Source organism: Stigmatopora nigra, chromosome 12, assembly GCF_051989575.1.
Source record: "Stigmatopora nigra isolate UIUO_SnigA chromosome 12, RoL_Snig_1.1, whole genome shotgun sequence".
Classification (NCBI taxonomy): Eukaryota; Metazoa; Chordata; class Actinopteri; order Syngnathiformes; family Syngnathidae; genus Stigmatopora; species Stigmatopora nigra.
In genome coordinates, this window is record NC_135519.1 from 2,364,941 (window position 1) to 2,391,875 (window position 26,935).

Sequence of the window (26,935 nt, forward strand, 5' to 3'; positions counted from 1 at the left end):
CTAGGCTGGTCGCCAGTCAGTCATAAGGCACTTAGGGAATTGATCCCACACCGCCCACACCGAAGTCAGGCATAAGAACCACTGCACCGTAGGGAGGCTCCATTAAACTGCAAAGTGTATTTATCACTTGGTAATGCTGTTCAATTGAGTTGTGTATAAATTGGTCCTAAATGGAATCCTCAATAGAAATAGAATTTGTGAGGTATACGAATATACAGCAGCACATTAACTTGTGAGTTCAATCAGTTGGATTGGATTGGATAACTTTATTCATCCCGTATTCGGAAAATTACATTACACAAATTTGGGAAAAACATCTAAAAAGAATGCTCCGATGTCAATTGAGGTATCACGAAATAGAGATTTTCGGAGTGTTTAGTGAAATTAATGGTCAACTATACAATATCAAGACTACTAGTACAGTGGATTAAGTGAATGATTCCAAACGCAGCCATTTCATTTTGCCTCACCACCTTTTTACCATCCCTCCCTCTATGTGTGTGTGTGTGTCAATGTGTATACATGTCCTCCCCCTCCCCTTACCACCAGGCGGCTTGGCGTCTGTACTCCACTGACGGTGCCCGTCCCTACCTCCACGCCACCTGGCACCATTACCAAAGCGCCCTCCCTCCCCTCAGGCATGTATCCCTTCACCCTCCACCGCCACCACTACTGCCTCCTTCCGGCAACCACACAAACACACACACTGCATCAACAGTGCCCCCCCCTTTAAAAATCCTAATAAGCTTCTCTTTGTTCGTTCTTACTACTCTTCCGTGATATCCCCCTTTGTTTAAATTTGACCTGTCAATCATAACTCATCCCCTCCTCTGCACGTAGTGTGTCTGGCGTAGTTACGCTGCCGATGAGAACTCGGTTTCTGTTGCAACCTGGAAGCCTCATTTGAAGGCATTGCATACCTGCAGCCCTGCCAAGTAGGTGGACCCCCCCAACCCTTAACCCTCTTCTCGCTTGTGGACTGTAAACATCTTTCACAGCTTCCACATCTTTCTCTTTCTCCTCCAACCTCTTTGTGGTGCACGTCAATCTTTTCACTTTTACTCTCAGATCATAAAGCACAAATGCCATGCATGCATTTTTAAATGGCTGTTTTTAGTAGATCATACATAAATCCACAACACATGAGGCTAAACCAGGGGTGGGCAAACTTTTCGGCCCGGGATCCACATTGACTTTAAAAATTTGACAAATGTGCTGGGTAAAAAACTGCATCCGTTAACAGTACATATGCAACATCAAAAGAAAAAAGGGACTCAAGTATTAATATACTCATCACTCATCATTAAAGTAAAAAGTATAAAGTACAAAGTAAAGTAAAAATGAATGTATTAAGAAATATTAAAATGTAATTTAAAAAAAGATACAGGGGCTGTAAAAAAAACAAAAAAAAACAAATAAGAGTGGACAGAGCTACAGCCACTGGCTTCCGCGTGACGGCGCCATCTTGGAAAAAAAAACATTATTTGGACAACATCAGCGGGCCGAATTAAAAAGCCTAGCGGGCCGTATGTGGCCCGCGCTCCGTAGTTTGCCCATTTCTGGGCTAGACTAAGCAATATAATTACTCAATAGCCGCCCGTGAACCCAAGCAATGTGTTGCTTGGGTGAATATCGTCACATATTTAAAAGCTACCTTTCAAAAGACTGTCTGACAATCTGAGTAAGCGCTGACAGCAGGGATGGTAACACCCATTCCTTTGAATTAAATCCACAGTGTGAATCGAACTTTGTATCAATCATATCAAATAAGATCTGTCTCAAAAAGGTTGGTGACCCTGTCTTAAATTAAAGATGTATTTCGTCTCCATGGCACCAAAAAAAAAATCCTCCACTACTTAAAATCCTAGCTGTCATTCATTTGCTCCATTGGAGTTTATATAGCCATAAGATAGCTTTTTCAGAAAAATGTCAATGTCTTATCAGAAAAAGTACAACTGTTTTGGTAAATAAATATGGTTTAGGTGTTTTGTCTAAAGTTTATCACATTTACCACAATTGTATGTTTAAATATCCAATTTCATTGTTTCTTTTGCCAAAGTTAGTAATACAGTAATCCCTCGAATATCGCATTAAGAGTTATCCCTATTAAAAAAAAAGTATTCTTCAGTGCTGCGTCCTATTAGCAAGAGTTTCAGCATGGATTTTCACATTTTTATGAACTTTAAAAAAAATAAAAAATAAATATTCTTCAGTGCTGAGTCCCAGTAGCACGCGGAAGACAGCAGAGTTGCTTCGGCTTGGGAGTTTCAGCTTGGATTTTCACATTTTTTTATGAGCTTAAAAAATATATAAAAATTAAAAAAATAAATAAAATTTCAAAAAAATTCCCCCCCAAAAATGTGTGATGTTGTGAAGCCACGAAAGTTGAACCGTGAAATGGCGAAGGGATTACTGTATTAAAAATTGGTCTTACCTTTCTTCAGTTTCATGCCCAAAACAGGTCAAAACGAGTATTTGACCTGATTGAGGTATGTCATTAGATCACAATCACTTTTCCAAATCAAAGCACTCTGCTACCTACACACAAATAGTTAAGAAATTTGACCTTTGAATATTCAAATGGGCGGCTGAGCAGTTGGCGCATCGGCCTCACAATGGGAGACCAGGATTCAAATCCAGGTCGGTCCACCAGTGCGCCGTTTGCATGTTCTCCCCGGGCCTGCATGGGTTTTCTCCGGGTACTCTGGTTTCCTCCCACATTCCAAAGACATTCACGGTAGGCTGATTGGATACTCTATATTGCCCCTAGGTATGAATGTGAGTGTGAATGATTGTTTGTCTCCTTGTGCCCTGCAATTGGCTGGCCACCAATTCTGGGTGTCCCCCGCCTATGGCCTGAATTCAGCTGGGATAGGCTCCAGCACCCCCTGTGAGCCTAGTGAGGATAAAGCGGTTCAGAAAAGAGATGAGATGAAAGAATATTCTAATTTCAACCCTTTCAGCCACTTTATAATCAAGAATCGGTCTGTTTGTTTGTAGAAAAAAAGGAAAGGAAACTTGAATACAGGAGATCCACATTTAATGTGTTTTCAAATTTCAGATGTAAAAAAAATATTAAAAATCCCAAGACAAAATAATTGAATTGATAGCAGTTTACTGTACTACCCAAAAATGACTGACAGGTTCACTGAATCAAAACAAATGCCTGCTTACACCATATGTTCTTTTTTTTTGCTTTCCACATTTATAGCTCTTTCTACCTCCCATCCATCATCTTCTTGTCGTGCATGGCTAAAGCTTGCATGCGTTCCCTTTCTCGGCTTCCCGAAGGCATATCTCACTTTACTTGACTGTTACCCCATAGTAATCCTCTGAAAAACTGACCTTTCTCCACCTTTGTCTCCTCCTTCTCATCTTCGTCATCACACTAACCTTTGAAGGAAAGAGCAGGGGGAGACCACTTACAGGTTTGTATGACACACACACACACACACACACACACACACACACATGTGTTGAGGTCAACATGTCTGCTAGCATGTTGGCTTGTTTAGTCTCCACCAAATGATTGATTAGTGTACTAAAGTGACTTTGACATTCAATAGTATAGATGCTGTTTTCTACTAGGAAAAGCAGTGAATACACCCAGTGAAATTAATCAAGTTTAGAGTTGGAGGAAGTTGTTTTACGACAGCAAGTTTAATAAGCCTGATTGATTTTTTTTTATGCTGCAGCAACATTTGGCAGCCTCCTGCCGAGCCAGCAAATTGTGGAAGGGATTTCCACTTTTCTTTTTCTTTATTCACACTCAGTGAAACGACATACGTAAAAGTGCTTCTCATCCACAAACCAAACCTTTAATTACGCCTGCTCACAACTATTTCCAGAATTGCAAGTCCTCATAAATCCCTGGTTCTAATTAGGCTTTCTTTTCCGAGGAGACGTTTGTTCAATTTGCTCTTGCGGTATTTTAATTCCCCTTATTTATTTGTTTACAAGGGTGTTGTCACTCCCTGCAGTTACACATAAACAACTGTTCAAATAAAATGTTGTTTTTAGTGGCCTAGAATGATATACGGCAATGCATTTGACATATCTAAATCCAATATGTTTGACGTCTATCAATGTTAATAGCAATGAGTTAAAAATACATTTAAAAGGAGTGTAAAGATTGCAATGGCCAGACCATTGGTGTAATGAATACAAACAAAAACTTCCTTCTTTACCAACCAAAAGCTAATACAACGAATCCTGGTGAAAACACAAGACACCGATATGGTACACCTATGTTCTGTAACTGTGTTTACTTTGCAGCAATATTGTATGTGTGTTTAGCTGAGGGATTTTTATTCCCATCCCACCTTTTTAATACCCTCTTCCTTTTCCAATATGCTCTAGTGAGGGTCACGGAAAGTTCCTCCGAAGGTATACTAGGAAATACAGGAGGTACTTCCCAGCATCCTGGCAGCCCTTGTCCCAACTAATCTAAGTGAAGCGCACCACAAAACTGCGGGAGTGAATGACTAATAGCATGGACAGTAGAGTTACTTTGGGTTTTTTTGTGTGTTATTTTTTCGATACAGAATACTGGAATTTATCCTTTAATGGACCAAATTTGGATCAAGCCTTTGTGGCACATTGGAGTCTCAATACAGTGCTTAACTGTGTCAACAATTATCAAGGCTAAGCCCGATATTAGTAGTAATTAAAATTTTATTAGTTCCTGTAACCATGGCTACTCATTAATATTTTATTACTATTGCAATTTAATGTTTTGGGGTTTTAAAAGTTTTTCTCTATGGTTTACAAAATTAAAAAAAAAGATATAGTTGTTAAAACGATGTATTTAAGATTACTTGTATTGTTCAAGGCAAAATAAGGCTCCGTGCTTTATTAACTTCTCAAAATACTTATTAATAAATATGGTACTACGCTGCAATTTCATTTCAGTGGCTCATTTGAAATCTTTATAGGCCAAGTGCCTATTTTTGGTCATTTAAAAAACTCATATAGATCAAGCATCCACATACGTAAATATCAATTTCGGCCATAAATACCAGAGTTTCACGACACAAATGGCATGTACACATGAGTGCCAGGTCTATATTAGAATTATATACAGTGTTCCCTCGCTACTTCGCGGTTCAGCTATCGCGGACTCAGAGCTTTGTGGATTTTTTGGGGGAAAAAAAAATACAAATATTACATTGAAACAACATATTTTACAGTTTTTTTTGTTATAACATGAATTTCACTCTCTCTCTACCCGTATTCTATATGGTGTACTGTATACAGGGAGTAAAAAAATTTTTTAAAAAAATTTAAAAAGAAAAAAAAAAAATATTGGAATTAAATTCAAATTAAGCATTTTTGAAGGGGAATCCCTACTTAGCAGAAATTCACTTATCGCGGGTGGTTCCGGTCCCCATTAACCGTGATAAGCGTGGGAACACTGTATAATGTGACATTGTACGGTGGTTTCTCTACTTACGAATGTTTCTACATACGAAATAAATGTCTCAATGTGAAAATTTGGCCTCATAATACGAAAGAAAGTCAGATTATGAAAGGCAAAGTCTCAAAAATTCAAAGATCCCCAAAATGTAGATACACTTGTACCATCCTTTATTTTATTTTGAAATTGACGTGATAGAGTTTCTCTCTAAACACCCGGCTGCCCTCTACCTGACTATGAGGGTGCTGCGTCCCAATGTTGCTGTGTGTATGTTACGTGGTGTCTTCGACACTCGTTTTTCATGGAGTTCCAACAATCTATTTTGTGAATGTGCTTAAAGCAACATATGTTTTCTCAGCTACCAAACAAACTTCGCTATGCAGTCGCTCTTCTACTTCAAAGGAAAATGTTTTTGCATGTCAAATTCATTTTATTGACTTAATAAACATTTCCCCATTTTTGTATTTCTCACATATTTAATGGCGACCCGGCGGTTGAGTGGTTAGCGCGTCAGCCTCCAAGTGAAGGACCTGGGTTCAAATTCAGGTTAGTCCACCTGTGTGGAGTTTGCATGTTCTTCTTGGGCCTGCGTGGGTTTTCTTCGGGTACTTCGATTTCCTCCCACATTCCTGCAATTGGCTGGCCACCAATTCAGGGTGCCCCCCCTCCCCCCGCCTCTGGCCCGAAGTCAGCTTGGATAGGCTCCAGCACCCCCCACCACCCTAGTGAGGATAAAGGTTCAGAAAATGCGATGAGATGAGACAGTTAATGCAAAATTTTATAGTATTTTAGAATTTTTAAGAGGTAGTATATCCGGAACCTTGCAACAAATCATTCATTGTGTACCACTTATCCTCACAGGGGGGCAGGGGGTGCTTTTGTCTATCTCAGCACACTCCGGGGCACCAGGCAGAATTGGTGGCCAGCCAATCGCCGGCAGAAGGAGATGGACAACCATTCATGTTCACACTCAATTTAGTGTTCAACCAGCCTAACATCCAAGTTTTGGATATTTGGAAAGAAACCGGAGTTACCAGATAAAACCCACGCAAGCCCGGAGAGAACATGCAAACTCCACACAGTGAGATCTGAACCATTGATCTCACAGCTGGAAGGCCAATAGACTGACCATTCGTCCACGGGACCGAGATTATAACATTTACATTAAAAATGCAACTCTACTTAAAATGCATACAATTTATGTCACTTAAACTTTAACTTCTGAAACAAATCATTTTTGTCAGTACCCCCGTATATATTTATAGATGCTGTTGCGCTCTCCAACGTACGATGCCAAGCATATTTAAGCAGTTATTAAAAAAATTAAGATAAGAATATATTTGCTTTTTTTCTCTGTCTTTGGCCCTGCATTGCATGCTGGACCTTTATATTCAATTGCACTTAGCACTTGACTGCATCTTATCATGAACATTTTCCAAGATATCTAGTATTATAGTTTTTTTATAGCCCTTTAATTTTTAGTAAAGAGAGACACGGGGATATAGAAACTTGTGCTGAAAGTTCCATGTTCACTGAGCAACATGGAATTGTTTTATTATGTCCGTCATGAGTTTACATTATGAAAAAGTCTGAAGACACTAAATTTGGAAGACTTCCCTTTTGGCTTAAAATCTAAACTTGTATTGAAATAATTGGATAATCCTGCTATTTACAAAAAAACTGAAGAAACCATTGCTGTAAATTTACATAGTCTTTACTTGTGATTAATTTTGCCACCAAAGTTGATTTAGGCCATTTTACACACTACATCAAAGAAAAATTAGGTCGGTAAGTTATGTCAACAATGAGTAGACCCACAAAAAAATTGAATAAAGAAAAAGTAAAACAAGTGTATCATTTTGGTTCTCAGTGACCATTATAGGATCATTTTGAAATATCAGCCCTTGAAGCTTGAAATCTGACAACTATGTCTACCATGAGTAGACTCATAAAATCATCCCTGAAAGCCATGTCGGAAAAATCACCATTCGTTAACCATTTTGGTTTAAATCGACTATTACTGTTTTTTTTTTAATCTGTTGGGCAAATTGAATTTTTGGTTTTGGGCATGGAATCGGAATGATGCTTGGTATCAAGGACAAACTGAAGTACTTAATAAAGTTGTGCCTTCTGTTCAACCTGCGCCATGGCAGTCAAAAGCTGAGCTTCAAGGAACGAGTTCGCATGGCAAGTCCACGGGGGCAAAGCGTGAAGAGCCGTCAGGCGTCTATCAATGATCGACATCGCTGTTCTCCCGGAAACGAAGCGGCAAGCGGGGAGCTGATGGGCCAAAGCCCCGCCAAAGTGCAAAAGAGTTGGAGCTTCAACGATCGCACGCGTTTCCGACCCTCGCTCAGACTCAAGAGCCAGACGCGCAACACGACTTCGGATGGTGAGCACTAGACCACCACCAGATGTGGCCTTTTCATACAATGTGCATTTTCTTCTCTTTCAGTGGACACCGGCATGACCACGGAAGATTCCCAGGACGAACGAGGCTGCCACTGTGACGTCACGGCGGAGGACCTGTCCGCTCCTCTCAAGGTTGTCATCAGAGCTGTCAGGTGAGACCTTTAAGACCCCCCACTACCTCATGGAAAACAACACAATACCTCTCAGCTGGTGAAAAGTAGAGTCTTCTTCCCATCATTGTCCTAGTGTAGAATTTAAGATGAAGTCTGACTGTACGAGGTACAAACACCACCTGCCCACCCTGAGAGACCACCTCCTCGGCCAGCGAGCTTTCCCAGGGTGTCAGGTTGAAGCTCTTAGGTAGCTCACCCCAGTGGGTACTATTCTAACAAAGGCTCAACTGTCAACTCTCAAAGGGTTTACTCGGGCAATTGGGGAAGCCCACCACGAATAGGGCAGGGGCCAATGAAGCAAATGGGAAGATCATTTTACCCTCGTCAATATTATTCGCTCGGTAAACACGTCACACAGAAAGGTAACAGGGTTCTTTGGTTTCCTTTGAGGAGGTTGATGTTCTCATAATGTTTGCTTTGTTAAACATGAGAAGCAAGAGTGGCGAGTGAAATCAAACTACCACCCTCTGCTGTTTTTTGGTGTCATTACACCTGCAGGCTTGCTGTAAAATGACATCAAGCTATGAAAGTTACCCACTCTATGATTTTGTGTATGTGTTGGTCAGGATTATGAGTTTCCATGTGGCCAAAAAGAAGTTCAAGGAGACGCTACGTCCGTATGATGTGAAGGACGTGATTGAGCAGTACTCGGCAGGACACCTGGACATGCTGTGTCGCATCAAGAGCCTTCAGACCAGGTCAGAAAATAGAACCCTGCTTTCATTTTTGCTTTTATCCTCATGTTTCTTCCTGATGTGTGCTCTCGGTTTCTTTATGCAGGCGTTTTTATGAATTTCACATACAAATGCCAGGTTTTAGTGATCATTTGCAAACTTTTCTGATAGTTTTCTTTCACCATAAAAACATTGCATTGAACTGGGGTGTATAGAGTTTTTCTATTCACTCTTCTGTCTTCCTCAGACTAGACACAGTTGTAGGTCCGGCTCCGAGACCCCTCAGCAGGCACGCCAGGAACTTTTCCTCCCCGGCCTTACATTTGTATTTCAATCAGGCCCGGAGGAAGCCCTCTGCACCGGGGTTAGATCCATTCAAGTCATTTAATGTTTCTTCACTAACACAACACTAATATCAACAAACTAAATCATGAACATGTTAACACTATAGCAATGTAGTTGAATGGTGGTAATTGCTGATCGTGAGCAGCATGGTAGTCAAGTGGTGAGCACGCTCGCCTCACAAATCTGAGGTCAAAAGTTCATTCTGCAGTGGATTCTGATATTCCTGTGTGGAGTTTGGATGATCTCCCAATGCCTGCGTAGGTTTTTGTTCGGGTACTCGGGTTTTCTTTGGCATGAGTGTGAGCGTTAATTGTTGTAACTTGTTAGTCTCGTGCTCTGTGATTGCCTGGCAACCAATTGAAATGCATTAAGTTAGAATCAATTTAATTGCCTGTAAAGTCACTGTGGGTATTACATTCCTGAAGACGACAGACAGCATGCACTTCATTTTTGGTATGTTTTATATAGATTTGTTGTAGACTACTACACACATCATTACCAATGTTATCTTCCTTGATTAAAATGCAACAATGGTGTGATAATGTAGTGTAATTATCCATTGCGAAGCACTTATTTAGCTGCACAAAATGTGTCAATAATTTCAATAATTTGATCCTGTTTGCACTATCATTTTGCCCACCAATTCTGCATGTGACTCCTTTACGATCCATACATTAGCACGTCGGCCTCAGACCTGGGTTCGAATCCAGGTCGGTCCACCTTTGTGGGGTTTGCATGTTCTGCGTGGGTTTTCTCTAAGTACTCCGGTTGCCTCCCACATTTCAAAGACATGCATGATAGGCTGATTGGACACTCTAAATTGCCCCTAGGTATGAGTGTATGCTTGATTCTATGTTACGATCGGGGATGAAGGACACCAAAGCAGGTGAGGGCTGCGGGTCTGGTCTTTTCAAATTTTTATTAGAATCGCCCAAGAGATGGGCAAGCACAAGAGGGGATAGCGTAGGTGAGTCGTTAGTCGTAGCAGGAAGGTCGGTAGCCGTGAAGTCCGTCGCGAAGTCCAGAGTGGAGGGTACAAAGGTCGAAGGCGAAGTCCGTGGTCAGTGGTCGTGGGGCAGAGCTTGGTTGGAATCCTGAGAGCAAATAACAGGTCGTAGATCGATAAGGCAAGTAAGGAGAAACCGCGAGAGGGGCCTAACAGTGAACTGATAAGACGATCCAGCGGCGTGGGCAAATTCCTGGTGGCTTTAAATACTCCTCACTGGCTAATGACTCACACCTGGAAGCATTCGAGTCATTCATATCTGATTAGACGCAGCCTCGGTTCCCCGCTGGTGACTGACGGGCGTCCAATCTGGGTTATAGTGTGCCTTTTGTCCAAAGTCAGCTGACATAGGCTCCAGCACCCCCGCAACATTTAAGAATAAATTAACCTTTTACGTTTTGGTGCATTGCACTCACCTGCAAAATTTAATGATCATAGTTGACAATATAATAGTATAACTTCACTAACAGTGTTTGTTTTCTTTAGTGTGTACATGGCATGGCCAGTGGTGCAATCTCTGCTATTGTAGAGTTATGTAGATGACACCATAGTTGTAGGTTCTACTAATGTTTTTTTTATGCCAAGTGCGCATGTCTGTGTGTGACGCTGGTGTTTCTGCTGTCTGCAGGCAAGCCAACTTGAGTAGTCGTCTAAGGAACATGTCCTCTCCCGCCCTGCATTACAATTATGGCAACAGGAAGAAGAGCTCAGCTTCAGGGTTGCCTTTTATTTTTCATTTTCATTAGTGTGGAACTTGGTTGTGTAGTATTTTCTTTCTGGCTTGATCGGGTTTTTTGGATTATTGTTGTTTTTTTCTGTCATGTGGGTGTGGTTGTTGATTAACCGCTTTGCTGAGTGGTTGCAGTTTGCATGTAGTCACCTTGGAAAAGAAGAGATTGATTAGTGGTGCATTTGAAATTGAATGTAACACTTGGGTTTTTTTTTTTGCTCATTGGCTGCCATTTGTGGTGATTCTAATTGGGAGAGCCTGGCAGCCATATAAAATAAAAAGGAGGGATGCCGTATCAGGAAAATTGTAAAACTATTTTTGTCTTGATTTTCTAGAAAACTTCAAATGTCAATTTGATAGTCAACATGGTTTAACTGTGTTTTTAAAATTCAAAGAGTAAAATGAAATAATACCTCCTTTCATGTATTTTGGGAATTATTTGAAATATTAAGATTTAATATTAAAATAATACTGATAATGTTTTTTTTAAATCATTTTTCCAAGTTTTTTAATTTTTTAAAAATGAAAATAAACTGAAACTTGACTTGTGACAACATTTGAAAAAAATAATTTATACTTAAGATGATGTTTGTGTAGTTGGACAAAATAACTAAAGTCTTCATGACCAAAAGTAAAACAATACAACATGATTTTAGAGCTCAATTATGAAAAAATACCCTTGAAAATCATTTACGTTACGTTACAGTCAATCCTCATTCAGTTTTTGTTCGTCTTGGGACTTTTGGTAAATGATGAGAATATAATATGTTGTTTTAAAGCAAAGTGAGCATTCTCATGTTTTGTGAATGGTGCTGAAACAGTAATCATGCATTGAAGTGTGCCACCGTCTTTTTCTACTAACCCTAGCACCCGGTTTGCTCTTCTACCTGAAAGAAAGTGCACCGTGCCCCATCTTTTATCTACTACCTGTCCATTATGTTCACACCACTATACATATATGTGTGTGTTTGTGTCTGTCAGGGTGGATCAAATTCTGGGAAAAGGCCAGATTGCCATGGACAAGAAGATTAGGGACAAACTGAATCCGGATGGAGATGCTCACGATGGCATCAGCATGCTGGGACGAGTGTGTAAAGTGGAGAGACAGGTAAGGAGGTTTAAAGTCCAAAGATGTCTCGAGAAACTGAAACTAAACAAATTGTTATTTTCTTTATTTGGTTTGAGAAAAAAAAAATTGGTTGTTCATTTTCTAAAAACATTCCCTTCTCTTTCCTTGGCTTGCAGGTTTCTTCAATCGAGTCCAAGCTGGACTCCCTATTGGACGTGTACCGCCAAGTCCTGCAGCGAGGTCCGTCGGCACTTGCCCTATCCTCGCTGCCTCTCTTTGAGCTGGAGCGACACCGCGACTCCGATTACTCGACCTCCATCCTTGATCGAGACCTGCCCTCACCACAAGGAAGCGACAGAAACGCCCCTCCGATGGGTCTGCGGCTAATCCTGGCCCCTGCCGACAGCGACGAAGGCCCCCCAGACTCCGCGCCCCCATCCTACCCACCGTCCACCGCTTCGCTGTCTCCGTCACCCCTGCTCCCGCCTGACAGCCCATACCCAATGCTGGTCACTCCCAATGGCACAAGGCGGGCCCACTTCCCCGAGCTGCCTCCTCCGCCTTCTTCCGGAGGGGGCTTCACCCTCCAGCTGCCTCCTGCCACGCACCCTTCCCATCTCCGCTGTCCCGTTCCAGACGGCACGGTGGCACACAGGGCTGGCCCACCCCCCTCCGTGGTGGTGGGACCAGACGAGGAGTCCAATTTTGTGCAGATCCGGGAGAAGCCCGCCTGCAAATCAGACGCTGCTTGGAGGCGCCACGTGAGCCTGGAGGTGGAACCCCTGCTTAAGCTGACTCCAGATGGGGTCTCGTCCGCGTCCGACTGGGGGAGCGCCCTCGGGAAGTCCCTCTCCATGCACGATCTCAATCGACATGCCGCCGACGACTGGAGTGGGAGTGGACTCTTCCTTTGCGAGCGCAAACTAGGGGCCGCTGGCGACTGTCCAGACGCTGATGCCCTACCTTCAGACTTCCTCGCTCAATCGCCGCATATACAGCTGGCCTGACCACACACGCACATACTCAATCACTGTATACCAGGGGTGGCCAACCAGTCAGAGACCAAGAGCCACATTTTTTACCGTGTTACCGCAAAGAGCCACATCACACAGATTTATTGTAAATGTCACACACCAGAATAGTAATGACATAAATTGACTCCTACAGTACTAACAGCACAGGCCAGTCATTATCAACAATGAACATTGTGTGCACTGTCTCACACAGACAAACTCTCAGTTCAACCAAGTCCACAAACAAAAATATAATAATTTACAATAGTGTTTTTCTTTTACTATGCATGTTACTTAGTGGGACTTCTGTCATAAAATCAGAGCCTATTTTTGCGCAACATTCGCTCCTTGTGAGCTGTCATTTATTATGAATGGCTTTTAACTAGCGCGCCCACCACGTGGGTGTACACCTCGCTCTCCTATTGGCTGCTCCCGGCTGAGCACTCTCGCCTTGGTCTGCCTCGCAGGGGGTGTGGCTTTTTCAGCCGACGCTCGATCTTTGGGATACTTTTTGTGTGCGCGACGCCGTTCATTGTCGCTTCTGGTTCACGGGAGCTCTCCCACTCTGTTAAAAACATTTACTCAAATGACCTTGCTCCTACTGGGAAACTTTGAGGTGTTTTCATCCCAAGCACATGCGCATTTGACGAAAATACCGTATTGAACTCAAGCGAAGCGCACACGCAAATAAAACACAAATACAAACTTTGATATGGACGTAAGAGCCGCATGAAACCGGGCAAAGAGCCGCATGCGGCTCGCGAGCCGCGGGTTGGCCACCCCTGCTGTATACCATTCTTTGGGAGGCCATCTAAAGCCTTTTTAACATGAGGTTTCCTGCTTATGAATGTACAATTTATTGCTTTATTGTGTTCGTTTTTCTCAACTTGGTTTCACAGATTATTTGTATTTGTACTTCTTACACAAAACGACCAAGTTCGAGCAAAAGTAAAAAGTTTAGTTAAGACCAAGCTATCAGTAGTCCTGCCAGAACAAATAAAAATGTATGATCTCTTCCAAAGAAGTTTGTAATTTAAAATCCTTATTTCAGTAAAGTTGGGATGTTGAATTTCACATAAAAAAAAAATACAATGATTTGCAAATCATGATGAAAATGTATCTAAACAAATACAGTAAAAAGACAAGATTATGTTAAAAATAATCAGCTTCATTGTTTTTAACAATATCAATAATCATTAACTTTGCTGTCATAATTTTTCATTTGATGCATATTTTCATTGATTAGCAACACGGTAACAATGTTATTAACACAATTTACATACTTATTGTACTTTCAAAGTGTTTAAATGGCATAAAATGTATGCATTTATTTTTACTTTTAATTTCTGACTATGGCTCTAGGAATTACATTGAAAAATATTGTTTATGGCTCTCACGGTCAAAAAGGTTCTCCCGATTTAGTGTTCAACCAGCCTATACTGCATGTTTATGGGATGTGGGAGGAAATCCACGAGAACATGAAAACTCCACACAATGAGGGCCAACCTGGAATTGAGTCTTCGACCCCAGAACTGTGAGGCCGACGATCTAACCACTCACCCTTTGGGCCGCCCAAGTTGGGTTGTAGTATTCAACAAAGTACAATGATTTGCAAATCATAATCAACCTATATCTAATAGAATACACCACAAAGACAAGATCATGTTCAAGATGATTAGCTTTATTGTTTTTAGCAATATCAACAATCATTAACTTTCCTTCATCACATACAGAAAAAGCTGGGAGAATGTCATATTTAATCTTTTCTTTCAACAACGTCCAATGAATTTAATGAACTGATGACATTAATTGTTAAAAGCTTTGTAGATCGAATTCTTTCCCATTCTTCCACAGTTTGTGGTCTTCGTTGTCTATTTCAGTGTTTCCCAACCACTGTGCCATGAGCAATGGTCAGGGTGGCGGGTGAAATTGCAAGAAGCCATACAATGTAATATTCAGAGAAAAATGAATGTGAATGTAATGAGATTAAAATTGAATTATTAGAAGTTTAAAATCAAAATAGGATGAACATTAAATTATAGATTATACTATCACAAGATTCAAATTGTGAAACTGTCATTTTGTTGCTTATTTTCTTTCTCCAATATGAACCGGGAGTTGTTTGGTTTCTGGGTCATCAACTTTTGGCGACTGAAACTCTGTGTCAGCACCACATTTTTTTTTGTAATATTTGGAGAAAAATCATAAAATTACACAATTAAGAACATGACATTACTTATTTATGCATCAGGAATTTGTTCAGAAGGTCCGTAGAAATCAACATCAATCTGGTCAATTTTAAACCTCATAATGCGTCACACCTGCAGGCAGCCTAGTCAATTCCTCAAACTCTTTTAATACAAATTTTATTACGAATGATATCATGTTTCTCCAAATCTTATATGTATCTTGTCTCATTTTCTGAACCGCTTTATCCTCACTAGAGTAACAGGGGTGCTGGATCCTGTCCCAGTTGACTTCAGGCCAGTGACAGGGGTCACCCAGAATCGGTGGCCAGCCAATCACAGGGCACAAGGAGACAGACAACCATTCAAGTCACACTCATACCTAGGGGCAATTTAGAGTGTCCGATCAGCCTACCATGCATTTTTGGGGGGGATGTGAGAGGAAACTAGTACCCAGAGAAAACCCACGTAGGCCCTGGGAGAGCATGCAAACTCCACACAGGTCGTTTTCAACCCCGGATCCCCATTGTGTGGTCGATGCGCTAACCACTCAGGGGAAGCCCCCTATATGTTCCTTTCAGTATAATTGGTGCCTTCGCAGGTGTATAAGTTACCCAAGCAAATATCACTATTACAGCTCAGCCTTTTAAACTTGGTGGCCATAACAGACCAAATTGTTCTTTTTCACATTGGCATGGATGACATCAAGTCCACAAATTCTGAAAAAGTATTTGAAATGTGGATTCCTAAGACCACGAAAGGCCATTCAAAAATCTTAATTCTAGCCTGATTTAGCCATTCCATTACCAATTTTGATGTGTGTTTGGCGTCATTGTCCTGTTGGAACACCCAACTGCGCCCAAGACCCAATCTTCGGGCTGATGACTTTAGGTTATCTTGAAGAATTTGAAGGTAATCCTCCTTCTTCATTATTCCATTTACTCTCTATAAAGCACCAGCTCCATTGTTAGCAAAACAGCCCCACAGCATAATACTACCACCACTGTGCTTGGCGGTAGGCAACCGTAACCCTAACCCCTAACCCTAAAATCTGATTAATAATTGATTATTAAAGATTTGTATTTGGTATTAGATTATCATCTCAACTCATTTTGTGAACCACTTTATCCTCACTAAGATCGTTGGGGGGTGCTGGAGCCTATTCCAGCTGATTTCGGGCCAGAGGCAGGGGACACCCTGAATTGGTGTCCAGCCAATCGCAGGGCTCAAGGAGATAAACAACCATTCATGCTCACACCCATAACTAGGGCCAATTTCGAGTGTCCAATCAGCCTACCATGCATGTCTTTGGAATGTGGGAGGAAACTGGAGTACCCAGATAAAACCAACGCAGGCCCAGGGAGAACATGAAAACTCCACACAGGTGGATTGACCTGGATTTGAACTCTAGTCTTGCACTGTGAGCCCGACGTACTAACCACTCATTCGCCAGACTGCCCCTAAATGATAATTCTCAATTAATTCAAAATTAATAGATGGGGACATGGCTTTAAGTGTGGGGGGTTCGCTTTCTAGTTAACTTGAGCAATGCGTGATTTAAAAATGACACAAAGAATTTTAAAACTCGGGCACAAAATAACGCACCGGAAATGTCGAATCACATTTTCTCTGCGTGGTCTTAAATTGGTGCATTTTTAACCATTTTTTTTTAATTCACGGCGTTCCATTTCTAGTATTTTTATTCATAATTTTTTATCACTTTAATTTTCGTTTAAATACATGTTTGCAATTAACCTGTGAAGTTTTACGAAGATTCGGAAGCAAAACGGGGCGGAAGTGTAACATTTGGAAGGTTTCGTGAAAACCACATGTTGATTGACAGTGTCTGAGTTAGGAGCTCAAATGAAAAAATGTCTGACTGGGAAGAAGACGAAAATGAGCCCTTGCCAATACAACCCGCGAACCAGAGGAGAAATGTTTGCATGGGTGTTAAGAACGAGAGTAAATTCGTCGGTTTGATGAAAAATGACCATAACGACGGCGGTGAGCAACAGAAATACAAAAGGCGGGGAATTGGTGGCAGCTCTTTCCGCCACTTTGAGCAACTGGGACCCAGTGGCAGAAGGCAATTTGAGACAGAAAAGTCAAATTCATCCATTACTATCACGGTGGAAAGCAGCCTGGTTGGGAGGATAATTGGTATGTTTTCTCGCTTTTTTCCAAAGTGCACAATAACACGAAGCACATGCGTCCCTATTTGTGTAATGGCGAACAGTAGACCAACAACCAAGGTCACTAATACTAGAATACACACCGCTCTACTTATGAATTCCTCTTAAAGTAACCTGAAAATTTCGCATTTGGAGGGTCTAGATGCGGAATTTTCAAGTTACAAAAGCTTTTTATATGCAAATGTGTCCCGAGATGCGAAAAATATCAAAGGTACTGATCTAAGCAAGCACATTGTAACTGAACTTCAAAGCCCGAAACGACTCCTCCTTAGAGTCACACATTTAGTTAAAAATAGCCAAAATCTTATCAAACCACCTATGCATATATCTTCATCCCCGAATATTTGAAAATAGCCTCTTTTGGCGAACCTGAGTGATTTTCTATAAATACTTCGGGAAGATTTTTAATGCACACTGACAATAAATTCCATTATTTTCTTCCTTGTCACATTTTTACAATTAATCCTTTTTATAGTTTTCATATATCTTTGTTGAACAAAATGCCCTCATCAAAACATAAAAAAATAATATACAAACAAGTTGAGGAATAGCTAGAATGTGTTTTTTACATTTGCATCTTAATGAGGGTAGCATAAAGTAGAGCACTACAATATGCAAAAGAAAGAAGCAGAAGTGTTACAAAAAGCACTGTGGAAAAAGTAGTTCAAATAAAATGGCACTTATCTTGAAATAGCCTTAATATCGGATGATCAGACGTTTTTAACATCACTCAAAAAATGAGTGGTTAGCCATTAGCGCATCACAGTTCTGAGACGGAGGGCTCAATTACAGTGGGTTCCATCCTTCCTGTGTGGATTTTTGACAGGTTCTTTGGTTTCCTCCCACATCCCCAAAAAATGCTTGGTAGGCTTGTTTGGAACCTTGCTCCAAATGGTGAAGATCGCTTACAAAGAGCATCAACTGTTTGGAACTGCCATTTCTTTCTTGTCATCCACACCCCAAATGTCCTCTATGGAATTTATATCTGGGTAACATGCAGGATTGTCCAAAAGAGGAATGTTATTCTCCATGAAGAAGTCCTTCAAGTCAGCAATTTAAACTGCTGCGTTGTTCTGTTGAAAACCCCAGCTGTTACCACACAGATGAGGGCCCTTATTCTTGAGGAATACCCGCAGCAACAGCTGCTTGTAAACCCACCATCCAGAATAATGATTTTGCTGTCATTGTAACCATGCTTTCATACATTGTGTCTATTTATACACTTTGTTTGCATAACACAAATCTTTGTCACTTGCATACTAAAAGCTAAGCTTTTCCTAATTTGTGCATGTTGAAGTTGCGCTAACCTTTTGAATTTTGTTTTATAAGGCCGTGGAGGAGCTAAAAAGCGCGAATTGGAGGAGAATTCCGGTGCCAGAATTAAGGCAGGTTAACTAGTTTGTCTCTGCTTCAAGGTTCTCTATTTATATGATTCTGTGTCCTTGTACATTATGAATTTTTACAGTCCTGTGGGCCGAAACAAATTTAAATAAAGTTCCAATTATTTTATAAAAGTATGTATTCTGTAAAGAAATCTAATTTAAAGGGTTGTACAAATATATATTGTACATTTACTGTATTTTCACGGTACCAGGAAAATTTATGAAAATCTCCCTAAAAAGAAAAAGGCAAGTTTTCACTAATGAGAAATTATTTATTTTTCTATTAAAGTGTAGTTAAGATTATTTAAATCAATTTAGGAATCTCTTCTCAGTTGTGGCTGCTGTTACTCCATATTGTAGATCCACGATGGTGAAAAGGAAGCCGATGTGCACATCTATGGACCTTTTGCCAGCCAACAGAAAGCAAAAGAGATGATAGAAGGCCTGGTGACTGACACACACTCTCGTTTCCATGGTGGTAAGTTAGGAAGAGTACTCGGGTCACAAAAGAAAGCACCTGAGAGGTTATTTTTTGGAATATTCTTCCAGGAGGCTACGGAAGACGAGGAGGAGCAGAAACGGATTTTAAAAGTGGATCAGTCTGGTCCAATGCAGAGTTGAAGGAAGCCAGTGTGGCCCCAGTCCCCGTTTGCATTGATTGGAACAACATTCGGGAGAACAAGGACAAGTATGAGAAGATGAAGTGGAAAGGTGAGGTATGAGAGTATGATAGTATGGTTGGTACACACGCAGAGGCATTACAACAATTCAACTATAATTTAAATGGATAGCCATATCCATAGTTGTGAAGGGAAAAGAAGGAAAATAGCTCACAAGTTGTATTTAAATGCTTGACAAATTGAGTTTGGTGAAAGGAAGTTTTCATTTAATTTGGACGTAGTGGTATTATTCTCTTAAATGACATATAATATTATTTTCTAAAAATTAATTAAAATATTGCGGCCCAGTGGACAAATGGTTGGTGTGTAGGGCTCAGAGTTCTGGGGTCGTGTGTTAGAACCCTGCTTGATCCTCATTGTGGAGCTTGCATGGGTTTTCTACAGGTACCCCGGTTTCCTCCCACATCTCAAAAACATGGAAGGTAGGCTGGTTTTAAACTCTACATTGCACCTCAGAATGAGTGTGAAGGCCACCAATTCTGGATGTCCCCAGCCTGGTGCTGATAGTTGGTTGGGATAGGCTCCAGCATCCCCGCAATTCTGGTGCGGATATGAGGTTTAGAAGGTAAATGAATTAATCATCAAAACAATTGGTTAACCTTAAGTTTAGCCTATTTTGTCACTAGTTGATTGCCAGTTAAGGCTGTTGGAAATTGGGGTTTTCCCTGAAGACGGCTTACCCGTGCTAAGATTAATTATTTACAGGTCGTCTTTCACCATCAATGGCAGCAGATGAGTTAACTTGATACAAGTAACATTTAATAAATGAATAAAAAATATTAATACATTAGTTTGAAGTCCCCTCATTATTTAAGTTCTTGATTTCCATTTCAAAGCAAGTTCCTGGTTGTCAAACTCCATTCATTTCCCCATCCATGTACAATTAAATTATCATACATATTTGGAAAAGCCTGAGTTAGTTGCTTAAGCATTTTTCCACTCCGTGACTTATTTTCCAGACCTGCCGCCCATTAAAAAGAAATTCTACACAGAAGCTAGAAGTGTTTTTCTACTCACTCCTGAGGAAGTCTGTGATTGGAGGTGAACGTTAAAGCATATTTGCATTTATTTTCCTAGAAATGTGTCTGTACTTCTCTGCAAAATTACATACACCGACTGAAAGGTTTTTGCTACTTTTCTCACACAGAAAGGAAAACAACAACATCTTTGTAGACGACCTCATGGAAGGTGGCGAGAAACGCACCGTTCCCAAACCCTGCCGGAGCTTTCTAGAGGCTTTTGAGCTTTATCCAGAAATCATGGACAACATCGATCGCGTCGGCTTTGTCAAACCGACTCCCATCCAGGTATATTATTCATTGACATACAGTAAGTGGTACCTCGAGATACATAACTTAAATCTTAATGAAGGTTTCCCATAGAAATGAACTAAAAACAAATTAATTTGTTCAAATCCTCTGAAAAAACACCAAAAACAGGATATTGGATTGGAAAAACATTTTTATTTGTTCAAATTCACCATCTATTAACAAAGTAACAAATAACTAGTGGTTTAATAGTACTAAAATGAGTTTAATAGTACTAAAATGAGTTTAATAGTACTAAAATGAGTTTAATAGTACTAAAATGAGTTTAATAGTACTAAAACTCTATGTACTCCTTTCCTCCAGTCGCAGGCGTGGCCCGTGCTGCTGAATGGAGAGGACCTGATTGCCATCGCTCAGACAGGAACAGGCAAAACTTTGGCCTACCTACTTCCCGGTTTTGTGCACATGGATGGACAGCCTGTGTGAGTACTCGGACAATTTGCACGTCCTTTTCAGCGGGATCGTAAATATTTGCCATTATTTATTGTTAGACCACGATCAGAGCAGGGAGGCCCTGGTATGCTGGTTCTGACCCCTACCAGAGAGCTGGCCTTGCAGATTGAAGAGGAGTGCAGCAAGTATCGCTACAAAGGTTACAAAAGGTCAGCAAGCCGAGTAACGTGATATGTCACCACTCCGTAGGGCTGTTGGAAAATATTATTTTTATAGTTGACTAATGAAGTTTTCTTTTGTTTTTGTGATAGAACAACTTTTGGAACATATTGTTATATATTGCTTTATACTTTTTTTTCATTAATCAAAAATCAATTCAGTCATTTATATCCTTTCCATTCAGTTATATTGTTACCACAACAAAGGGCTTCACATATACAAGCATTCACTTTTTTGACAAAGGGGGAAATTTATTTAAATTTAAATTATAAAATATTTATTAACTCTATCTCCCTTTGACTGCAATAGATGTCTGATTTATTTGCAATGTCAGGGTTGATAGTAATGGATTATTGCACACAGAGGCAGTCAATGAGTTAACGGCTTTAAAAATGTAGTTTTTGGCACATTTTCCATCAGCATTGTTTTTAAAATGATGAATCAACTTTTAAAATAGTTTAACACCTATTGCATCACAGCATCTGTGTCTACGGAGGCGGTGACAGAAGGAGTCAAATCAATCTGGTGAAAGGCGGTGTGGACATTGTCATTGCTACACCAGGCCGACTTAATGATCTGCAGATGAACGACCTCATTAGGCTGAGATCCATCACCTATTTGGTTTGACGCTTATCTTGGTTTCTGCTTCAGCAGCCACTTTTTACGTTTCTCATTTCATTCTTTGTGAAATGACCTCTAAAAGGTGCTGGATGAAGCTGACCGGATGCTGGATATGGGCTTTGAACCCCAGATAGTAAAGATTCTGTTAGAAATACGTCCCGACAGACAGACAGTCATGACAAGGTATTGAAGATGAACTTTGAAAATTGCCTTTTTGTTATTCTTTTCAATGTTTGTCTTGCAGATGAAGCCATTTTACCCATTGAAAATATGTTGGAAATTTTAACTGTACAGTCGTACCTCTACTTAGGAAATTAATTGGTTCCAGAACTTTTTTTGTGCGTTGAAGGTTTCATAAGTAGCACTGCTTTATATGTAAATTCACTAAGTTGTTCCACGGTCCCCTCGGTCAATGAAACATGGAGGGTAGTTGGGAAACAGCCCAAGAGGGCCCAGTAGATTGTAAGGAAATTGTCAAGCAAGAAGCAGTGCATCTGTGAACGTTTTAACATAAAATAACGGATATAGGAAATATATTGACGTTTTCATGACTTGAGTCTTTTTTGTATCTTGAGGCGCTCATTTCCATCTCAAAAGGGTTTGTAAACTGAACATTTTGTTACCTAAAAATTTCGTAACCTGGAAATGTCATACCTAGAGGCATTTGTAAATAGAGGTATGACTGTTTGCCTATTTAAATTATACATTTATTTCATGATAAGGGGTTGAAAATACCCACGTTTAGTGATTATTGATGATTCAGTGTGTCTTTTTACTATTCCAGTGCCACCTGGCCCACAGGCGTGAGACGTCTAGCCACGTCATTTCTGAAGAATCCCATGATGGTCAATGTGGGCACTTTGGACTTGGCCGTAAGTGAGGATATTAAATAAGGGCGTGCATTGCCTCTTATCTGGAAATACGATTCCTATCACGATTTACATGTCCCGATACGGCTCTCGAGACGAGATTTTTTTTTTAATATCACTTTGCGAGAAACCTATCAAGAAAGACATCAGAGTACATTCATATACATTTCCAAAACCTCATTCAACACGAAAGTAAACATGTTTTATGTTTAAACAAATTGTAGAATTTATAGTATATTCATTTTTAAGTGAAAACCAGCCTTGGTCCTAACCTGTTTTAATGTAGGTTCCTAAATATGAAAAAGAAAAAAAAACATCTTAATGGATGGATAGCACTCATTAGGGGGGATTTGGTATGCAGAGCTGCCAACCTCCGTTGACCCCATTTCAGGAGTACCCTTGTCCCATTTCCAGAGTTTTTCCATAGTGAATCAGAAAAGTCAGTCCATTAACTGTCTATGACTGAGTTGGCAATGTTTTTGGCAGGCTGTAAGCACGGTAGAGCAGACTGTGCTGGTCCTCCATGAAGAAGATAAGAAATCCTATCTGTTTGGATTCCTCACCAACTTGCTGCCTGAGGATAAAGTGCTAATATTTGTTGGCAAAAAGATCACGTAAGTGCTGTGTAAAGCTAGGGCAAAAGTGTCTCTTAACTGTTGACTAGTAACGTTGAAAAAAGATACCATCTTTTTCCAGGTGTGACGACCTATCCAGTGACATATGTCTTCACGGTCTGTCTGTGCAAAGCCTCCATGGCGACCGGGAGCAGTGGGATCGGGAGGAAGCGCTCATGGATTTTAGAGAAGGTGAATTGCTTTAAGGTGGTTCACACCAAAAAAATAATAATCAGTACCAACATTGCACCAAGCAAAATTACTGACTTTAACAAGCCAGAGCTACAAATTTGGTTCCTACTTGGCACCAACAGATAGAAAACATACGCCACTTTAGTTTATACCGTCTGAAAACGGTCCACTCTGAAGAAGACAAGTGACCACTGATTGGAGTTGGAGTGAGAGAGCAACATCCTAGCGAGAAAACTTAACATTCTAAAAGAATGTTTTACGATAGAAAAGTATTGACTGACTCAGATTCCATAGATGAAATGGCACCCTCTGAACAATGTTCCCACTATTTTTTCTTTGGTCTGGGCAGAAAGAAAACCTCCCTGATCGCACTGAGTACCAGTGTGAGCGACATCATCATTGCTCGCTATGGGCACACCAGTATCAAACCTGCCATAAGCAGGTGCATGTCAATGTTCCCTCTAATTTTTCATATAAAACATGCTGTAAAACACAAAAAAACATAAGAATGGACAGAGCTACTGCGACTGGCTGCCGCGTAAACGCCGCCATCAGGGGGAAAGAGGTAAAAAAAAAATGGATTTTATTTACTGCGCGCCATATGATTGCTGCTGCGCAGAGAAGACGAGAGTAGTGCCTAAATTGAGCATGCGCGCAGCTTAGAAGGAACATTGCCTTTGAACATGTCCAAGGAGACAGAAAAAAAAATTCAGTATGCCTCGAATTAACAATTTATTATGTACACATTTGAAAAAGTGATAAGAAAACCTTTTTTTTTTTTGATAATCATGTCTGGTCAACATTATCCGATTACTGTACTGAAATTTCTCTTTTTTCTTCCACCAGGCCATGCTCGGATCCTGGTGGCCACAGACTTAGCGTCACGCGGCTTGGACGTTCACGACATCACACACGTGGTCAACTACGACTTCCCGCGAAATATCGAGGAATACGTGCACCGCGTGGGCCGGACGGGACGAGCAGGGTGAGGCTATGCCACATGCTTTTTCATAAACAATTGCCTCTTTTTAACATCCACCCACGTGACTTACAAAAGGTTAAATATTTTGTTCCATATTTCTGTTTTGTGTTCAAGAAAACTTGAACGTATAACAGGATTATATTCAAAATTCAAAATGGTAGATGTGATCACATACATTTTGAGGTACAGTTATACCTTGAGATACGAGCTTAATGCAATCAATCTGGGACTGAGCTCGTATGTTGATTTACTTGTATCTTGGAGTAAAAGTCTTGCTGTTTACTCAAATCCTTGTTTTGACTTCAGTATATATATCTGTGTATTTGGTTGTAATACTATACCGGTAACATATTGTATTTGAAGTGATGAGGTCAAAGGTCACAAATCAGAAAAATGATTTTGCCATAACTTGTTTCACTTTTAGAGAGAACATCAACTCTATTAAATATGGCAACACTTTGAAAATGACTGCTTATGTGGAAGTGGAAGTCTGCGCTCTGAGTTCTCTAGTTTGTTTATTCATTTATTTTTTTCCATTCTCTGTATGATGCAGACGCTCAGGAATAGCTGTTACCTTGATCACAAGAGACGACTGGAGAAAGGCGCCAGAGTTGATTCCCATTCTGCAGCGGTCGGGGCAGGCAAGTCCAAAGTGGCACGTTTTGTCATGCCAAACCAGCAAGTCTTAACATAAATGGGCCTTGCAGGAGGTCCCTTTGGAGCTGGTTCAAATGGCCGATCGCTATGAGAAGCACATGAGAGAGAAGATGTTCTCAGGTTCCAAGGATCAAGGCCCTCGAGGAGGAGGACGAAATGGACAACGTGGAAGCAGAGATAACCGGCAAAACTGGGGAGGATTTTAACCTGTCCTGGTATAAGCAAGACAGCAGGTCAATCACAGGTAGATTTCTATACACAAAAAGTTATTTTGAAATAAAGGTGTTTATTTTAGAGTACAGAGTGGTTAATGTACACAGATAGATCTGAAATACAATTTCAGGAACAGGTTAAGAAAGGGTGAGAGCAATTTAATAGGGAATAGTTTCATTACCAGACTCCAGAATGGGGAGAGAGCTCAAACAGCTGTGAACACACTTACAGTCTGTCGTCCTTGCAACTCTATCCGGATGAACAGTGGGTCTGTCTTTATAGCGGAAGACTGGGTAATATTTCTAAGACTGATGTAGGACAGAGTTTATGTATAACTTTGGGCTAATATGGTTAGACATTTGCAGGGCTAAGTTGTATGCAAACACAATATTTTTATAGTTCACACAAAGTGTCGCAGCCTATTTTATATTACGCGATTTGAACCAACAATTACAAAGCGAGTTGGCCACATCGCACAAAACAAGCAAATTCTTTGTGATATTTTATGTTTTTGCGCCTATACAATATATTTTTGTATAGGCGCAAAAACATAAAATATCACAAAGAATCTCTCGCACCATAATAAAAAATACAGTACACAAGTACAATTATCAAGAAGTGTATTTATTAAATACAAACATTTCTAAAATATCACGAAGAATCTCTCAGGGCACCATCTTTGTCAGATTCGAGAGACATTTGATCATTGATGGAATTTTCAGGAGGAGCTTCTTTCTGCCAGAGGTTTTTCGGCGCACAACAAACATGGCCCTTTCTGTTGTACAAATATATTGCTGCTGTTGTTGTTGTCTTGACACAGTAAGACGTTAGCCAATTTTAATGGCTCCGACCAAGTTGTCATTAATCTCCTGGTGCAATCTCCTTCTGAGGGTCCCCATGCTGTGTGTTGTCCTGTCGTCATATCTACAGTGCAAATCCCTCCATAATGCTGGTTCCTTTTTTTGTTTTTATTCCTGTGGGAATAAAAACAAAAAAAGTCGGAGTGGAACATACGTATTCGAGAACTGCTCTACTGCTAAAGTACTGCTAAAGTACTGCTCTACTTAGGAAATGTTCAAGTTACGAAAAAAATGTTGGTACCAATTAGTTTTGTAAGTGGATATATGACTCTATCATGCTTCTACTTCTTAGTTTGGCTTTAGCAGAATGAATGTCCCGAAGCAGGTTTTATCCATTTTATGAAAAAATAACTTACATTTTGTTTTGTTTTTTTCAACAGAATGGATCAGAAGCTGGAGCCTCAAGTCTTTCATTTGCTTATAAATTGTTTAGTTGACTGTTTTGTTATGTTGTTTAAAGTTCCCTCAATGTTTTTGGCCTCTTGGTTAAATTATGTGTTCTCTCTGTGACTTGACCATTTACCTTCATTTTGATGAATAAAGATGCATTTTATTCACTTAGTGTGTAATGTAGATTTTTTGCTTATCAAAAATGGAAAATGTTTTCTATAGAGGTAGTACAAATCTTAAAGTATCCAACTTTGGAGGGGTTCTTAGTCTTAATTTTGGTGTTTCTTGGTTTTGTTTCTCCTGGCTTTTGGACTTGGAG

The 26,935-nt window shown here is 40.3% G+C and overlaps 2 protein-coding genes across 11 annotated transcripts in view; both read left to right on the top strand.

Annotated features, from left to right (window-relative positions):
• kcnq5a (potassium voltage-gated channel, KQT-like subfamily, member 5a) overlaps positions 1-12,859 on the top strand; it is a 60,980-nt gene extending 48,121 nt beyond the window's left edge. For 2 of the 9 annotated variants that reach the window (XM_077730084.1, XM_077730085.1), the window contains exons 8-16: positions 841-935; positions 3,402-3,428; positions 7,570-7,808; positions 7,872-7,980; positions 8,568-8,699; positions 8,923-9,039; positions 10,655-10,744; positions 11,738-11,864; positions 12,002-12,859. In XM_077730084.1, coding sequence (XP_077586210.1) covers positions 841-935; positions 3,402-3,428; positions 7,570-7,808; positions 7,872-7,980; positions 8,568-8,699; positions 8,923-9,039; positions 10,655-10,744; positions 11,738-11,864; positions 12,002-12,832 — 1,767 coding nt within the window. In that variant the 3' untranslated portion in view covers positions 12,833-12,859. Of the gene's footprint in view, positions 1-549; positions 639-840; positions 936-3,401; positions 3,429-7,569; positions 7,809-7,871; positions 7,981-8,567; positions 8,700-8,922; positions 9,040-10,654; positions 10,745-11,737; positions 11,865-12,001 lie in introns of all 9 variants that reach the window. The other 7 variants (XM_077730086.1, XM_077730087.1, XM_077730088.1 and 4 more) reach the window with 4 other exon arrangements.
• Positions 12,860-16,671: 3,812 nt separating this feature from the next.
• ddx43 (DEAD (Asp-Glu-Ala-Asp) box polypeptide 43) lies at positions 16,672-26,783 on the top strand. Of its 2 annotated transcripts, XM_077729099.1 has the most exons (17): positions 16,672-17,184; positions 18,546-18,601; positions 18,959-19,076; positions 19,148-19,309; positions 20,238-20,319; positions 20,426-20,585; positions 20,910-21,028; positions 21,098-21,208; positions 21,698-21,839; positions 21,922-22,022; positions 22,624-22,711; positions 23,195-23,322; positions 23,405-23,514; positions 24,361-24,499; positions 25,050-25,137; positions 25,204-25,397; positions 26,607-26,783. In XM_077729099.1, the coding sequence occupies exons 1-16, from the start codon at positions 16,896-16,898 to the stop codon at positions 25,357-25,359; spliced, it is 2,049 nt and encodes a 682-aa protein (XP_077585225.1). In that variant the 5' UTR covers positions 16,672-16,895; the 3' UTR covers positions 25,360-25,397; positions 26,607-26,783. The 2 variants fall into 2 exon arrangements, with proteins under 2 accessions (XP_077585225.1, XP_077585224.1); XM_077729098.1 differs by lacking the exons at positions 16,672-17,184; positions 18,546-18,601; positions 21,698-21,839; positions 21,922-22,022 and having other exon boundaries at positions 18,948-19,076.
• The last annotated feature ends 152 nt before the right edge of the window (positions 26,784-26,935 follow it).

Bases quoted from the DNA above. Each gene is read 5' to 3' on its own strand.
- ddx43 (XM_077729099.1), top strand. From the start codon at position 16,896: ATGTCTGACTGGGAAGAAGACGAAAATGAGCCCTTGCCAATACAACCC. The intron at 19,077-19,147 runs GTAAGTTAGGAA...ATATTCTTCCAG, and splicing joins ACACTCTCGTTTCCATGGTG to GAGGCTACGGAAGACGAGGA. The intron at 21,209-21,697 runs GTCAGCAAGCCG...ATTGCATCACAG, and splicing joins CGCTACAAAGGTTACAAAAG to CATCTGTGTCTACGGAGGCG.